Source organism: Xiphias gladius, chromosome 16 (assembly GCF_016859285.1).
Source record: "Xiphias gladius isolate SHS-SW01 ecotype Sanya breed wild chromosome 16, ASM1685928v1, whole genome shotgun sequence".
NCBI classification, from domain to species: Eukaryota; Metazoa; Chordata; class Actinopteri; order Istiophoriformes; family Xiphiidae; genus Xiphias; species Xiphias gladius.
In genome coordinates, this window is record NC_053415.1 from 19,228,158 (window position 1) to 19,246,208 (window position 18,051).

Consider the following 18,051-nt stretch of genomic DNA (forward strand, 5'->3'; position numbering starts at 1 on the left):
AAGTATTTCAGAACTGTACTTGAGTACAGTACTCGAGTAAATGTATTTGCACAGCTGCCCAGTTCTCATGGAGTTGTAGATGTCTAAATTTCCATTTTTCTTTAAAGACTTCCCATCCATGTTGGCTGAAAGCCTAAGTTCTTTCTTGTACTTGCAAACAGAATTTGAGAAAACAATCTCATCAGAAGGTTCTCCGTAAGGACAAACAAAATTAATATTTAAGGCGAAAAGTTGAAAATCATGTTCATTGTGATCACCCATTCTTCCATGTATTCATTCTGCTGAAATAGCATCAGTCTGCCATTAACAGATATAGTACGTTCCATCTATCCTGTTGCAGTTCATGGGTGACTAGTTTCACAACGGAGAACATAAATTCAGAGGTCTGTAACAATGGAGCGAATCAAGTTTGTGTAAAATGTCAGCTCTCTATTGTTGACTAACAATCAATAGAAGCAGACATTTGAGGCATTTGGTCTTTTCGAGACCTAAATTCAGTTCAATAATATTCACACCGAGTTCCTCAACAATTTCTATTGATGGCTACTAAGAGCCTGACGATGAGGTTGCACAGACTGTTCTTTAGATTTGTTGCTTCTGAAGTGCATCAAACACTGTTAGTCTTTAAGGTTGTTTTTACTTGTGGGCAAGCAATTTTTCAATCAATTTGAAACTGTATTTGTTTTAAATGTGAAGGTGTTTGGATTGTTGGCTTGTGTATCTGGTTCCTTTACTACAATATGGTGTATATTGGCCACTTCTACAAAATTTCCACATTAGGAAAAATACACAAAAACATCCTACTTCTCAGAATAATTCTGAATTCTGAATGAAACCCAATTAATTTGAAGCTTTATTAAGGTTATACTGAGAAAACACTCACATGATCCAAATAATTCAAAGACTGAACAAACGCCCTGACATGGTTTGCACAGTGACATATGATGAATTTGTAAATAGTGATTAATAACGAAGATTACGAGGTCATTTTTTGTTTCGTTATTGCGTAGGAGGCTAGTTAATGTAGTAGGGGGTCTTGTTGAAGCATTATACTGTAGTAATCCTTTGTATTTGTCATTCGGGATCTTTTTGTAATGGTAGCATGAGTCTCAAATTGTCATTAGAAATGGTGCAGGTCTGTGTGTTTTCAGATATGAAGATGAGGGCATAAATTTTGTGTCGAAAGTGAAATCCAAATGACACTACATCAACCTTATCTGCAGTTACAGAAGCAGTAGCCAATTCATAACCTGTCTGTATCCTTGACGCCTCATGTCATTTAGCCAACAACACAGGTGTTTGTTCATTTTCCAACTGTCCTGGCCTTCCTCTGCTGTTGTCAAATAATATCACACAGGCGGCAGTGTCCTTGTTGACAGGAGCATTGCCCAGAAGTCCCCTCTCACCTTGTTTTGTGCCTCTGTGTCCCCTTGGTGATGTATGCGTTGAGGCAAAAATATGTATGTGTCGCTAAGCTCCCAGCTGTGTGGATGGCCCTCAGCCCTTTAACACTGTGACTTCTGCAACTAACAACGATCACTCTCTCCACGTACCATAATTAGAGGGGGGACAAGATGTCATGTCAGTCTGCCCACACTGTAGAGTCTCTGCTGTCTGCAGCATCAACAAGCTGTGTCCATACTGAGGTCTCACACATGGGAGCTGATATTCTGTTCCATCTGCTGCAAACAAAAGGTGTGAATATGAAGACACATTTGGCATTAAAATGTATGATCTCTTAAGAACAAAGGTCAGTTTCGATAACAACAACTGTACTAGACTGCTGAAAGCTCTGACAGCAGTTATTTATTTCCTTCCTTTCATTGTCAAGAAAAGCTACGTGCCAGCTGCATTAATACCCCAAATTTGCAATTACAATTTGGCACTTTGCGAAAAGTCATTTCGACTCACATAATGCTAGAAAATGTTACTGTGGCAGTTGGAACAGTGTAAGCGGTCGTGTCCTCAGTAATAATTCTGGAAGGGCGGGGGTTACTGACATAGAGAAGAGTTTACATGGTAGCGTTACACACACATTGCACACATTGGGCCTTTTAAGGCTTATTCGGAGCTAAATGGATTACAAGAGGTTTCTCCACCAAAATGACATACGTGACAAAGCAGAGAAGGGCTTGAAACAAAATTTAGATCAAAATTTAGGTAAACAACATTTACAGAAAATATAATTTAACAACAAAATTTATAAATAAATGTTCAATTTAGTGTTTTCTTTCGAATAATTCTGAATTTGGTTGGTGCCTTATTAAAAATTTCTTCTGGGGAAATTTAAAGTTCAACTCAATTACATTTATTTGTGAAGGAGCATGTACAACAAACATTAAAAGAGTACTTCATCAGTTTAACATTGCGCTCCTATAATATTTTCAGACTCATGATGGACAGTTTTCTATTTTTACCAACAGGGCATCTGGACTACAGACAATCGAGTTGAAGATTCAACTGCGATATGCCAGTAGCAGCTGATGTAGCCTCGAGCCTCAAGCAGAGATGAGGAGTGGACTACAGAGGTCTGGTAAACTCGCCTCTTTCTAACTCCAAACCTGCAGGGTTTTTTTCAATTTCAAATTTGTAGTCCTCGGACCCAACTGACCCTGACTCAAGGGGCAAGTTATCACATTTTGCACAGCTCCATCTGGAGCTGCAAAAGGCTTTATAATAGAATCTGATGTGTAAAACATCAGGAGTTCCCCTTTAATCTCAAAAAAAAAAAAAGAAGACAAAAATACTTTTTACCAGCTTTAGCTACTTATTACTTAACATGTGCAGTCACTGGTCATCATAGCCTCATGACCTAATGTTTCTAAATGCCTGGCTATAGTCCTGCTTGCACTTGGTCACATCAGCATCATTTCAGCAACAGAAACATGTGACAACATCTCCTTAGTGTTGACTTCGCATGTTTGAAAAGGCATGGAAGAAGTCGCTGTCAACAACACTAACCCTATGGTGTTTTGAAATGTCAGCATGCAATTCGAAGATTCAGCTGGACAACATGTCATGCTGTAACCTCTAAACTGTCAGTCCCTCTCCGGAACACTTTGCAGTGTGTGGCATTAGAACTTCCATCAGGTGCAGCCTGACCCGTGCGGTTAGACAGTTGGTGAGGCTGACAGTAACTGGGACCTATGCCACAAGGATCCCTGCTCTGAGATAACGTCTGTCTTACCTCTAACCCCCTGACACATCTACAGGAGGCATTAAGTTGTTAATCCCATCTGTGGCCACAGACACATGTACATATGACCAAAACCTGATGCTTACAGACAGAATTGCTCCAACATATCGAAGTATATTATGACACAGACGAATTCCTATATGCATATATAACGTAAATTCACAAATATTGAACATATGTGGTTTTTGCCATTCTGAAGCATTTCTAACCAGTGTGTGTTTTGAACGTCTTTCAACACACACAAAAAGCCTTGAAAACCAACAGAGATGACAGAAAGCAACAGCAACAAATGAATATTTGCCCAGTGTTTAGAATGCAGCACATCTCCATGCAGGTCATGCTCAGCCAGATGCTCATGAATACAGTTGCAACTTGGATATCTGTATTGGAAGTTATGTGTGGTGAAGTTTTGGAGAGCTCAAGGTCACTTCCTGTTTATTTGCACTTGGTCACATACTGGCTGTCAAGCCATTGGCTACCTTCCTGACCCCTCTGTTCCTGCTGAGGCATACTAACATGACAGTTACTGTATTTCATTTTAGATTCATTTGAATCATCATTTTGTTCTTCAACTCTCAGGGCTGTTGTAGTCAACTTCATACTCAACTCTCCTTGGACTGTTGTCCACTAATTAGACAAGGTTACTGCACAATTAGGCAAGTAATAAAATCATTTAATGCCAACTAAATAATCATTTAACCATTGTAGACGACAAAAAACGGTCTCACGTTGTCTCTTCAGTACATCAAACAACTGTAATCTGTTAGCTGTTGTGGGAAAAAAAGGCAGACAATCTCAGTGCTACTCTGGCTGGCAAAAACAAATAAACACAAACTGAAACGTATGTTATTCAGTGGCTAAAACAAAAGAGAGGAATTCAAGAGCTTGAGGAATTCAAAAGAGTCACTGTAGCGATCTTAGGTAAAGAAGATAGGGTCCACTTTTATCACAGTGGAAATGCAAAGCATGAGAATAGGTAGGATATAGATGCCTTTGTGGATGTGTAGTAATTAGCACTGAATTTTTTCAAAGCCATAATTAGTCTGCTACCATTCCCACTTGCTTATCCTCCCTGTCTTTCTCCATGTTCAGCAGAAAAAAAAAAACTCAGTAAAAGGGAGGAGGATGGCAACCAAAAATAACACAACTTCTTGTGATCATTAAAATGAGAAAGTGGAGGAACAGCTGCTTACAACAAAATAAACACATTAACACCAATGCTCCACAGTGTGCAATCACAGAAGCCCGAAGAGACAGCTGTCGGCCTTTAATTACAATAACATTCATCTTCTCTTTCAATCTTTTTCAGCATTCTCACCAGTTTCTAGACTTTTATTGTCGTTATCAATATAGATCTTTTTGCATCTTTTTTTTTTTTCCAGTTTTGCTACAGTGGTACTCAAACATAAATGTGATACTTTCATCCATATAAGAAGGATTTTTACATAATGCATGCATGAGCAGTTTGCTCAGTGTAGGTCAGTTCAGGCAAATGACCTTGGATACATTGTTAGTGGAGAATAGTTTAACATTGTTTGTTTTATCCAGACAAAAACAAAAGTGTGAAAATGACAAGTTGAAGATTTACAGGGGGTTATGTGAGGGACTGTTTCTTGGGTAGGTGCAGTGACTTCCTGTCGCCAGACTAACCAGTTGCTGACTATAGCTTCACATTCGATGGACAGATGTAAGGGGAGCGTGAATCTTCTCATCAGACTTTCAGCAAGAAAGCAAATATGAGTGTTTTCCAAATTGCGTAACTACTCCTTTAAAGTTTATCTGAAGAATAAGGAGGAAATAAAACAACAGGACATTTTAAATTTGAAAACACACTTTAAGTTACTCTAAGTTAGGCTACATATCATCCATATTTTATTCCCCATCAGCAAATGCACACAATTGCAATTTTCTGCTAGCAGCACTTCCTCAAAGGAGCACATTAGCATAATTTCCAACGTACCTTTTAACCTCTCCTTTACATAAAAAAATGTTAGGCTAATATAATTTTTTTGGAAGACTTTTTACATTGTGAACCTTGCTATACACTTTATTTTTTTTAAATGCACTTCTCTTTCACACAAAGGTTGGCTGATTAAGCCAGAAAAAGCTGATTTAACAAGTTTAACAAGTTTCCCTGGGGTCTAGATAAAAAGAATTGTTCTTTTGTACAGCATATTGTTCCTAGTGAAAATGCAGCCAAACAGGAATGATGCTTAATTACATTCAAAGCTGCCATTTATATTCCATTGTCCTGCCTGAATGTTGGCAGATCTCAGCACAATGTGTTGACTGCATCCTTCCTTTCGCTTCCTTAATTTGTTTTTCGTCCCCCGTTTTAGGGTTACACAGCATAACCATTCTGAACCCTTTATAACTTCCTCAGTAATCAGTCTGTTCTTTTTTTTTGTGGCAAAGCCTTAATCAAACATCTCATAGCCTCTACCAGCCAGAAATGTGTTATTCTGACTCAAACACAAAAAAGCATACAATTACTCCCTGAGGACCTGTCCCTCCTCTCTGCTACAGCTGCAGAAAAGAGGGCACTGTTCCAAACACGTCCTCTTCCTTTCTCTTCTCTTTCATTTCTTCTGTGTGTTGGGAAATAAGACCACCCAGCCCAAACCATAATGACAGAGGATGAAAAGATCGTGTACGCTATGTAGAAACACTCAGTAGAACAGAAGGTTACTGCTCTCTTCCTCGTTGGAAACATCACCTTATGTTACATAATGAGCATTTATCCTATAATTACATATGCCATTTGTAAAAACTTAAACATTTGAGATGTATAACCTTAATATAACTTATGGAGGCCTTTTATTTGATATATAATTAAATGTCAGAGAGAGCAACAGTAACCGAAGCAAAGTGATATGCCTTTATTCCTTTTTTATTTCAAGAAAATCTGTTATGCCGGGCTACAGTGTGGGGGGGAAGAGAGAGAGCGAGCTGCATGCATGCAAAACCAAAATTATTTTGTAAACCGAGTAGTCATGTTTATTGCTCTGCCACTGCAACAGTTCTAATTCTACAAGATCTACTCAATCTGTAGTCTTGAGATGACATTTTCTATTGAATGGATAACTGTTACCGCCTACAGTAACTATAACACAACATGCGAAAAGCAGCTTCAAGGCAACTATAAAGGCAAAATAGTCTCTGACCTAAATTGCTCTCTCCTAAATTATGTCCTCATTTCTTTCAACGCTAAATACAATGGGGCTTTCAACTGGCCCAGACAGTGAAACAACAAAGAAAATGGAAACCTCCTTGCTTGCAAAAAGCGTAAAATTTAAACTTCTTTTGTGCACTCTTAGAGCCGAAGACAAACTTATATAGAGGCAGGCAAAGTATTTAGCATAGATCACTGCTCTCAGTGTTAGACAGGGAGCACTAAGCTCAGGCATTGTCTGCCTATCTGTTGGTTATTTTGCAGTCACACTATATATTTATCTTGTGCTTTGTGCAAGCTATTGTTGCTTTTTGCAATTCTGACTTTTTGCAATCATGTGGCTCTACCTCTGAAAGATGACAAACAGATTATCATTATCAGTGCAAAATGTGCTTGTTTTTCCAGAGCATATTTAGAAGCGCTGTTGCCTAGACACACAGCTTTCTTTTTGCTATAAAAAAATAGGGAAAATTGAACTTTTTCCCAAGCAACCATGCAACAGCTTTGACATTACAAATCGAATTTTGGGTTATTTCGCTTGCTTGTCCCTGGACGAAGATAAAAAGAGACTTGAAGCATTAGCAGTATTGTATGTGTGTGAGTCAGAATCATATCACACAGTATTGGCAAAGGTTTTAAGTACCAAAAGTAAAGTGACAATGCTTTCAAAAATAATGCCATGAATAATTTTAATAAATTGTGCAATAAACAGAAAAAAACTAAATCAAATCAATATTTGGTGTGACCACCCTTTGTCTTTAAAACATCACCAGTTCTCCTCGGCACACAGTTTTTCAAGGTACTTGGCAGGTAGGATATTCCAGGCATCTTGGAGAACTTGCCACAGTTCTTCTGTGGATTGAGACAGTGTCTGTCTCTCCGTGTAATCCCAGACTGACTCCATGATGCTGAGATCAGGGCTCTGTGGGGTCTAGGCCATCTGTTGCAGGACTCCTTGTTTTTCTTGTTGCTGAAGATAGTTGTCTGTGACTCTGGCTGCACGTTTGGGGTCGTTGTCATGCTGCATCCTTCGTGAAAGTATCACATCACTCTTCTATTCAACGACTATGATGGTACTGCATGATGGATAGGGAATCAAATATTTAAAGTGCCTAAAACTTTTGCACAGTGCTGTGTGTGTGTGTGTGTGTGTGTGTGTGTGTATATATATATATATATATATATATATATATATATAACGTATGTGTGTGTAGGGCGTTGCTCGTCACAAAAGTAAATTGTGATATTTTAAATTGTCTAAGGCGCAGTCCCACATTTTTTTAAATAGTATTTAGATTACACTTTGAGGATAACAAGCCTCCCGGGGTCGGGGGTTAACGGTGTCTCGTTGATGTTTTAAACTACAGACTATGTTTTCAACGTGCTGGTTGTGAACACACCCCTACAGTGCTCGCTCAGCGGCAGATTTGTATTGGACAGACGGCTGGCTGCGGAAAATGGGAGACGACTTGGGTGACGAGTGGTGGCAACACGAGGGTAATTCATTTATCTCGCTCAGCTCTATTATCTTAATTTTTTTTTTTTAGTTTATCCGAGACTTGTGGTCCGGGTGTTTTGTTTTGCTGTAGCCTGATGAGCGGACTATTAACGTTAGCTCGTAGCTGTAACGAGGAAATGTCGATTGGTTATTTGCTAACTGTAAGCTAACGTTTACTAGCTAGCAGTGGCTAGTGAGTTGCCTGTAAGTTTACTTTCTGCGAACCCATAGCGACAGTCGTAAAACACAAAGCACCGGCAAGTGTGTGCATAGGTTACCCTCCGACTTGTTAAGACAGAGTAAGTTGGCGTTCGTAGCACATGTTGTTACGGGCAGAAGATGTGTAAACACGTGTGTGTCTGTGTGCGTTTGTGTGTGGGGGTCATGGGAAAATAACTACCTTAACTGCTCTCTGGGGTCGTCTGTCCTGCCTTCTGCCTTGTGCCTTGAACCTCACCTCACAATAACTAGCTCTCTTCCACACGTCCAGCTCGGCATTTATTCTGCCGTTCCCACTCCCGTCACCATAACTCAACCCTGCGGCTATTTCCCCCCCCCCCGCATAGCTCCATGCACGCTACCGCTAGAGGGCACTCGTGCGCTGTAAGGATCGTCGACGTGCTCGTGTTGGACGGCAAAGTTTTACGAAGTGCATTTTCAGGAGGTATTACAGTGAAAGCTTTATGTCAAGCTTATTTAGACATGTCGTTTCTCTCTCCTCGTTCCGTCTCTGTCTCTCACTTACAAATACACAGACACACACACACACACACACACAGAATACACATCTAGCTCAGTACTTGTGCACATACACTAAGCTGGCAGGTTATTAAGCCCACCCAACTGAAATTAATGCAGTTTAATACAGCGGTGCTGCAGTGGATCTTCATGAGCGTTATGGTGCTCAGTGTGTGTTTGAAACTTTGTTGAAGAGGCGTCGATCCCCCACTTTGTGGTCACTTTGGAGGCTGCTGTTTGTGGCGCTGCTGAATTGCTTCGCATTATGCGGACAGGTGTCCGCCCCATTTATATCAGGGCGGGTAGGTTAAACAGAAACACCTCTCTGTAATAATGCGATACAGTTCAACAGCACCACAAACTACGTCCTCCTGAATGATCATACAGCTGAGTCTACGACTCTGATTCAACTTAAATAAAAACTGAACATAACTGTCATGAAGGTAGGATTTATTGCAGGACTGTTATATTGGACTCCATTAGTTTTAGCTTGGTGTAACTGATACACTACCAGCTGAGTGTATATGCTGCTGTGTGAAGAGAAAAGGGATAAAAACTCAGACAAACTGGTAAAAGGAACATGATCGATAGAATCTGTTTGGAAGTCATTTCTTATTTTTTGCATTTACCCTTATTGGCCCCAACGACACTAAGCCATACTTGTAATAATATCCCGGCCCTCTTTTTTTCAACAAAACTCCACTGTGGAGCATTTTATCATGCCTGACAAATTCACATTACTAATGGTATTAAAATAAGTTACTGTTTGTATTGTGAATGACATGAGGTCCCCACATTACTTGTTAAATAAATGGTCTACGAGCTGTTCACCTTTACAGGTGAGTAGCAGCATTAAATGGACAAATTTTTGTTTGGCATTTGGCCTCATGTTCTTTTGTTGCTGTGGAAACATATTTTTGCTGCATTTTTTTTTTTTCACTAAATTTTTGACATGCACTGATTCACTTGTTTTGTCACATCAAAAATGCATAGGACATGTATATTTTATTCAACTCATAATTTTTAGTGCTTGATCACGTTTTTGTTGCTGTATCCTCCTGATACAGCAATGCATTATCAGCATCACAATTCTTTCATATACTTTGCATTTTTTTCATCATGAATTCATTTCTATTTTGTAACATCTAGCTGCAGTACTAAACATTATGTAGTCGCAGGCATGTTGGTCGTTCTCAGGTCAGTGTTTTCCCTTTATGCACTGTGGGAGGATTTCTGTTTTGCTGTCCTGTATTGAGAGCTACGCTGCTTCCTCTGTGTCCTTTGGTCTTTGGAATCCTTGTTGGACCAGGCTTCTGCAGCGTCCCCAGAGGAATCTGAGTAGAGAAAAGAGGCATAACTATCTGTTAAGCAGCGCTCACGGGATGTTCATTCCTGCAGATCTACTTTTTTTTTGTTTTGTTGTTGAAGCATTTGTTGTTTGTGTAAAGATGCAGTAGTGTTGCGCTTTTTAAAGGGGAACATATGACTTGCTTCCATAGGCCTGGTACGGCGTGCTTTAGCCATGCCCCTAGTGAAATTAGCCACGATCATGTGCATCTTCATTGCTGATATCGTGCCCATAGATAGGAAATTAGGGCTGGTGGACTAAAAATTGGATTTTTCTGAATAATTCAGATTTTTTTTTTTTTTTTTTTACTCGAATGATCCAATATTGATTCTTACAATCCCAAGACTGATCTTTGCATTTGTGCCTTCTCAGTAAACATATACATCTTCGCTAAATTGTTACGTTTAGACAGTGGTTACATGTTGAAAGGAATCAGTTTGGGCTGCATGCTGTCTAAATTCTCTCCTACAGTGTGTGGAAAATTACTTATTACAACATGCACAAAAGGTTTTTTTTATTTTAAGTTAAAAAGTAACCTAGATTGTAGCTTGCTATGTGAGTTGCATTCAGCCATGACAGTCTTGTAAACTTTGACGTGAATACTTTCAGTCTATATGGACCCACCACAGTTTATGGGATCGTCTTGACTCAGGATGGTTATCTGACTCCGGCTATCTTGTAGTGTATCTACAGATCACATCCACAACAGGGATAGACTGAAAAGAGAATCCCCACACTGATCTGAGCTCTGTTTGTGTTTGTTTAAGAGATACTATGTGAGGCCATGGAAGTCAAGTGAACAGTCTGTCCCTGCCGGGGAGCTAACAGTAGCTTACAGCTGTCTGCACAGATCAGGCTGATGTCTTGTCAACACAAACAGTGCATATGAATTAGTGAGGAGACTCTCAGTTTCTGCCCTGTCTGTGATAATTAATGTGGATGTGCTGTACTTAGTTAAAGCATCTGCTACTAGCAGTCCATGCATAGCAGTACGGGATAGCATTTATTTTTCAAAATATGCATAATAATTGCACCCTTATAGCTGGTGCAAGGGATTTTTATCTTGCTCAACTGTTTTGCAAAAGTAGGCCTGAAAAAATATTGACGTTTCATGTTTCAGTTGTTATACATTTGCCAAGTAAAATGAATCCTTGGTCCACAGTTTTAAAACTGGGAAATGTGTTCACAATGTAGCCTAAAATATGCACTTTACACAATTTTATATTCAAGAAAACAACAGTGTTGCTCACTGGTTGAATGTAGAAGAAATTTAAGTTCCTAGGATGAATTCTGTGAAGCATTTTACGCAACATTAGTATTTATCTGATTCTTGACTTTGTGAATCGAAATCAAATCGGGAGATCAGTGCTAATATCCAGCCCTATTGGGGATGCACACAAATGAACACAAAAATAATTAATGTATGCATTTTCTTATTTTTTTTTTTTGAGGTTGTAAAACTGTAATTTAAACTGTAATTTAAACTGTAATTTAAACTGTAATTTAAACTGTAATTAAAAGTGAAATAGATCCATACCAAGCTCTAACTGGGTATACTGCACATTTCGCTGTGTAGAAGGAATGTACAGTATCTACTGCAAACATGCAAACATGTTATAATCAAACCTTTTATGAGATGCCTTATATAAATCAATGTACTTTTTATATCGAGAGATTTGTGCAGCTGTTCCTTTTTCTGGGTAGGCCCCTTTACTCTGATTGACGTCCCATCTTTACTCACATTTGTATCACAGACATGCTTGACAGAAAAGGCTGTGAGGCTGACTGAAAATTGACAAGACATAAAAGGAGAGCTGAAGTCTGTTAGACAGAGCATGGGATTGACTTTGAAGTTTTAAGAACGAAGCTGAGATGTGTGAGAAGCACTATGACGTTTATGGGGATGTGTCTTCTGGCTAAATGCTCACACTAATGATTCTCATGAGAGAACTAGAGTCTGCCCCAAACTGTCATCAGTTGCGTCCTCTGGTTTCCACCATGCCAGCTGGTGATGTCAGGGCAGTTAATGTGTCTCCATGTTTGTCATCATATACCTGCTATGTCAGCTCTTTGCCAGCCTCTCCTACCACAGGAGGACCCCATACTGTCAGTTTTTTTTTTAATTTTTTTTTTGTTTAGAGGGCAACTCATCACATCTTTAGCAGCAAGATACAATTTATTAAAGCTGTTCACGAGCCATTTTATTTCTGTCACACTATGTAATCATATATTTGTGGTTTTGACCTTTTTAAAAAGATGATATGCTTGTTGTGTTGTCTTAAAACTCTGAATGCTCATGATACTAGTCTTCAGTGTATTTAAACAAATTGGCTGAACCTAAATAGGGATAATAAATTGGTTCCCTTTGTTTAACCTTGTTTTCAAGAAGTTATGAGAGTTATCTATGTTATTTTAGAAGTTAGATGCACTGAGACTATATATTTCTCCAAAATGAATTCTTTATACTGCTCCTCATTAGTGTGTTCAGCCTCAGTGATGCACACTCATATTCCTGTTTCAAAAATGATTTATTCCATCTGTTTATTTTCCATTATATTTGGAAACTGTATCCTTCATACCTTTTTAATATTCTGGATAGGTCTCCTTCCCCCTGCATGCCTTACAGAGCAGTTTGAACAATTGAAGGTTATACAGATGTTTTTCCAACTAGTCCTAAAAATGGTGTAAGTCTGTTGTGTGTTTGTATTAGATTACAATTTGAGTGACAGACCACCGACCAGTTTCACATGTATTTTACAAACAACAAAATCCGATAAGGAAAACAGGAAATGTTCATAAAGTAAGAAAATCAACACAACCATTTGTGAATTCACCTGTTGTGATGGCGATGCTGCAAAAAACTGTATTATTTACAGTATCTATGCATTGGGAGGTTGGGTTGGCAGGAGATGGCAAGTGCTGAATGCTTTGCCTGCTGTGGCAGCATAAGTTGCTGACAAAAGTCTGACCAACCTCGCTTTGTGACTTTAAAGGGTTTTTTTGTTTTTTTTGTTTTTTTGTTTTTTAAGATTAAATGTGGAAAAGCTGAGGAAATGTGTTAATAGATTCATGTAAAAGTTGAAAAAGGATTTTATTCCATATCAGTTGTCAATTTCAAATAAATTAAGACTCAGATCATATCAATTTAAGTTTATAATTTGTACTCTAAATATCAAAGGCTTTTGGTGTTCCAGGTTTTTTGGTGGCAGTGGAACAACATGAGCTGAGTTTTCCAGTGCACATTTGAAGGCGGCTTCACACTTACACACAGACACAAACACAAACACACACACACACACATAGCGTTGTAAGGAAATTTTCTTTCGGACTCAGAGTTTGTCCACCAATAACCAATAATCTTTCTCAATTCCAACAGATTTGTATTTATTCGGCTAGTATTGTGCAACGCTGTTGATGCCAAACCCCCTCTCAAATGTATTAAAGGTGAATAAGTAAAAACAACACAAATACTTTTAATGAACAGAAAAAAACATTAATGAAACAGAAAACTATGAACAGTACATCACACATTTGGTTGTAATGATAACTCGCTTGGCTCTACTAGACACACGTCATACAAACGATAAAGGATTTTTAAAATCAGTAAGTCCAGGTACACTAATTAGAGTAGGTTTTACAAATGCTCTTGTAGGTCAAACACCACAAAGCATTTATATGGTCATTGTTACCAAATATAACTGTAAATATAAACTCTGAGTCATCTTTAGAGGAAGTGTTTTGTTATAGTTGTCTAGTCCAGGAATGTGACTAAAAACATAATACTGTATGTTCAGAATAGATGTATTTTCACCTAATCACAAAGGCCACTTACTGTAATATTTGAGGAATGTGAGGCTGGAGAGGTAGCAGGGGATATAGTGATGCTACTTGTAATCTTGCCAGCACCCTTGACATGACAGCCATTGGCAAGTATTTGAGTCCTTTGCTCATGTCGAAGATAGTATGGTCCAACAGGCTGTGGGAGGCTGTGGGTCATACCATTCAGAGACTGGACATACGGGCTCCCCAGATGGATATGGATCTTGTTATCCTCTGTGGTGATGATACTGGGGCTTGTGTCGGTACTGTTGGACTTCTGATGTTGCCAGCTGTTCTTCCATTCTGGAGTCTTGCAGAAGACAGCCTGATTTGCAGCTTCTGTTGGTTCTGGAGAACAGGTCCTGACTGTTACAATCTGAATGGGGGAGTTGTTGTGGTCGGGTGTTGCAGAGCGTGATGAATTTGGACTTAACACCCGAGTAATGCTTGTGCCATGAAGCGGGGAGATGGTGCGGTCAGGGCTTGAAGGGGGTGTCTTAGTATTAACTGCAGGCAGAGCTGAGTTCTGGATAATGGTAATTCTCTGCTTGGGTGAGGCTCCGCTTTTTGGGATGACAGCTGTGCTCGTGTAGGATGTGGCTGTCTCTCCAGTGGGGCTGCTAATCTCGAGTGTGGCTGTGTTATGTATATGATGTGGTGTTACCTTGATGTGCAGGGGCTGCCCTGGGGTGTGTGTCAACATCATCACCTCTCCATTACCTGTTTGGTTAATATCTATGCCATTGTCTGAAGGGCTGCTGTATTGACTTATGTTGTTATTTGCTGTATTAAAGCTATTAAGGTTGTTGACAAGAGAGCTTCTTCTGTTTATGACATGTGCATTGTGGTTTGGGTCCTTGTCATCATTTTCTTCATATAGTTTCTCGCTGTGCTCACTGTGGTCAGGTGGCAGGCTGTCTGTTGGCTCAGTCTGTACCTCTTTGCTGGTCTGATGAAGGTCTGAAAAGTGTTGTATGTTAGACCCAGGTGTTAGATTCTTGATTCGTTTTTGTCTGTCTAACTCACTACTCAGTTCCTTCATCTCTCTTGCCAGCTCTCTGTTCCTGGCTTCTTGTTGGGTCAGTTTCCTCTGCAGTGAGGAATGATCTGTCTGCACCCTGCAGATGGACTCTTCAGTCCCCATCAGCTTCACAAGTTTCTCCTTCAGGGTATCTACTTCTCGGGCTAAGAGTCTGGACTTAACCTGCTCCTTCTGAAGACGGCAAAGGAGAAGGTGTTCCTGGTTGACCTCCTGCTTCTCTGCCTGCTCGTACCTGGAAAGCTCCCTCTTTGCCACCTTTAGTTCCTCTGTTAGAGCCCAGGACCTCCTCTGTTCATCCTTCAGCCTCTTTTCCAGGGAGTCAAAGTCCTCTTCCACCTTCAACAGTTCACCTTCCAATACCACCTTGTCCAGGAGTCTCTTTCGCAGCCTGTCTAGCTCCTGGTTCAGTTCTTTGACTTTGTTGTCCTCTGTTGGGCAGTGATGGTTGGTGTTGTTTGGAATAGAGCTGTGTGTGTACTTCTCCTCTTTTTCTTTCCTATTTTCCAAGACTTGTAACTTTTTCTTCATTACGGTTAATTTATTCTGTAGCTCTCTGTTCCTCCCCTCCTCTGTTTTTAGTCTGTCTTGGAGCTCATCTTTTTCCTTCGCTATGCCCATAAGCCTTTCCTCTAAATCTGCATGAGACCTTCGTGGCTGGTGCCTCTCTTCTCTCTGTCTTTCTGTCATTGTTGCCGAATTGCTTTGCTCATTTCTTTTGCCCTCCTTCCTGTTAAGTTTTTCCTCAGCTTCTCGTAGGCTCTCAGTCATGGTCTTTCTGTCCTCCACCAAAGCTACAGTCAGTGACCTGAGCTTGGCCAGATCCTGTCTAATCATCGCTTCACTCTTTTCTATTTGGCCTTCAGTAGCCTCTAGCTCTCTCACCCTGACTTTCAAAGTGTCGAGCTCACCCGACAGCATCTTACTAACCTCTCTCTCTCGTTCCAAGCTGCCCTTAAGAATACTACAGTCCCGTTTGCTCTTAACCAAAGCCTCCTCTATCCTGTCCAATTCACTGATTCTGCCACTGAGGTTATCCACCTCGACCTTCAGGCTACGGCAGTGGCTGATCTCCCTCGCTAGTCTGCGGTCCAGCTCTCGACACTGGTCCCCTATGCGTATCAGCTCTTCGTCCTTCCCTTCCATTTCCACTACCCTTCTCCTCAGCACCTCCACCTCTGACAGCAGACTTGGGGCTGTCATGGTGTTCTGGCTTTGGTTGAAGATGGAAACTTGGTTGTGGTGCTCCAGATACAGGGATTTGAGCTCCTCCTTCTTTGCACTGGAGTCAGCAGGACTGATGTGCAGCTTGATGTGGTCAGTGATGGCAGTCAGTTCTTTGACACATCGCCTCTGTTCCTCCAGCAACTCATTCAGACACTGTTGCTCCTTTACAACCAGCAGCGCAAAAGCCTTCAGCGTGGTCAGCTCCTCTTTTAGAGCTAATACTTCTCTTTCATTTTTCTTTTCCTTTATTTCCTGGTATTCTCTTTCCTTTACAATCAGGAGCATGTGTCTGTAAAGAAGAAAAAATGAGGCTAATGTGAAACAGAATGATTTGGACCTGGTTTTATTGTGTAATTTAGTCTTATTTCAGCCTCAAAGGACCATTTGTAGTGTTTACACTTAACCTCCTCGCCTCAACTTTTAAACATAAACAATTTTTTTAAGTTGTGTATTTCCAGCATAAACATTTGTTTTCATCTTCGGAAAAATTAAATCATATTGTCCTCCCTACTCAAACTTTTAGCAAAGCCAGGAATACTTTTACTCTTTTTTTTTTACATGTATCTTTGTGTGTATACATGCCTCTTTTTCTGTGCCTACCTTTAAACCCTAAAACATGTAGATATGTCCACGTATTTCCTTGTTGTTCTGCACTTCTAGGCAGCGTTCTATAGAATGTTTTGACTGGCATTGCAGATGATCCCTTGGCAGGGAGTGTTTGTTAATTAAGAAATTCTCTACTCTTGAATACCGTCAACACTGCATCCCATCACCCTCCCTCTGTGCACCTCAAACGCTACCCCATTTCAAGCTACGAGAGGCAAGAATTCCCCCCTGTTCCATAAGTAATTACAGACTAGCTACATTTACCAAGTGCTGTCACTCCTCACATTCCCAGAGATGCATACCAGCAATGTGCTAATGTGTTTAATACACGCTGTACTCATTTGTGTCACGTGCTATTGCAAGCGAGGGAGAGTTGAAAGTGATCTCGCACCAGTGGATTTTTACTAATTAGAATCCATCTCCTCATATATATTTTTTTTTGCCATGAGTGCTGCATACTGTATATATCCAGAGTGCTGACTTTGAGGTCTACTTGCGTTTTATGTTCTAGGTACTAATACGATGTTTTTCTCGTAGATGCATGCTTAAATGCTCTTGTATATGTTGAAAATGTTCCCATATTTTTTTGCATATGGTAAGTGGTATGTGGAGATATTGCTATTGAAGTATGGAAAAGATTACTAGGGCAGCCAATGTAAAGTTTAAAATATGAACCTGCACATTGTATTTAAGGTTTTTAAGTGAACAGGATCTTGAAAATTGACATTTAGAGCAGATATTAAAATATATTGCAACGTTCAACTATAATGTGTGTGTGGGTGGGTTAAATTAGCAAAGATTTGATGTTTTGAATGAAATGAATGGCAGGTTTGAAAAATAATTGTATCTTGCTTTAATGCATAGATTAATAGCCTACACTACTTAACATCAACATTTGTATATATGATCTCAATTTTATTTGTAAGTATTGTCTTGTCAATAATGTTTCTTTAAAAAGCAATAATTGCAAAGAGTTATAAGTTAGAAATTAAAGGCCATAGCTTTTCAGTGTAAAAAGATTCAGAGTGAGACTTAAATTAATGTCTTCTAATATACAAGTAGGATACCTTTTTGAAGTGTTCTTTGGCTATCTAATAGCAGCTTGGCATTGCAAGCAACTTGGCATTGCAAGACAATCTAATCTATGCAGAATTTCCCAATGGCTACTTTATCTGTAACAGCTCATCTTGCAGTTACAAAGCCAGTTTTTTTTTAGTGACAAATGTTTTTCTAAACTCACATTTGTGTCATTCCTATGTTAACAAGTTTTATGATTGTTCCTACCTGTGCTGTGCTGTTGGCCTCTGTCCTTTAAAATCCTCAGAGAATAAATTGTCTCTACTCTTTCACCTCTCCTTTCCCGGAGATCCCAGTGATGTGGACATTCCATCCGGAAAACCAAACATTA

The 18,051-nt window shown here is 39.7% G+C and overlaps 2 protein-coding genes across 4 annotated transcripts in view; one reads left to right on the forward strand and one right to left on the reverse strand.

Annotated features, from left to right (window-relative positions):
* Positions 1-7,699: 7,699 nt before the first annotated feature.
* cmss1 (cms1 ribosomal small subunit homolog) overlaps positions 7,700-18,051 on the forward strand; it is a 32,402-nt gene continuing 22,050 nt past the window's right edge. For 2 of the 3 annotated variants that reach the window (XM_040149326.1, XM_040149327.1), the window contains exon 1: positions 8,422-8,530. In XM_040149326.1, coding sequence (XP_040005260.1) covers positions 8,437-8,530 — 94 coding nt within the window. In that variant the 5' untranslated portion in view covers positions 8,422-8,436. Of the gene's footprint in view, positions 7,866-8,421; positions 8,531-18,051 lie in introns of those variants that run through there. The other variant, XM_040149328.1, reaches the window with a different exon arrangement.
* LOC120801951 (filamin A-interacting protein 1-like) lies at positions 9,716-18,036 on the reverse strand. The gene is made up of 3 exons (XM_040149324.1): positions 17,928-18,036; positions 13,785-16,326; positions 9,716-9,938 (listed from the first exon to the last, which is right to left on the reverse strand). The coding sequence occupies exons 2-3, from the start codon at positions 16,320-16,322 to the stop codon at positions 9,798-9,800; spliced, it is 2,679 nt and encodes an 892-aa protein (XP_040005258.1). The 5' UTR covers positions 16,323-16,326; positions 17,928-18,036; the 3' UTR covers positions 9,716-9,797.

Excerpts from the sequence above, each read along its gene's own strand:
- LOC120801951 (XM_040149324.1), bottom strand. The coding sequence starts at position 16,322 with ATGCTCCTGATTGTAAAGGAAAGAGAATACCAGGAAATAAAGGAAAAG. Across the intron at positions 9,939-13,784 it reads CACATTCCTCAAATATTACA|ATTCCTCTGGGGACGCTGCA; the intron begins GTAAGTGGCCTT and ends TTCTCTACTCAG.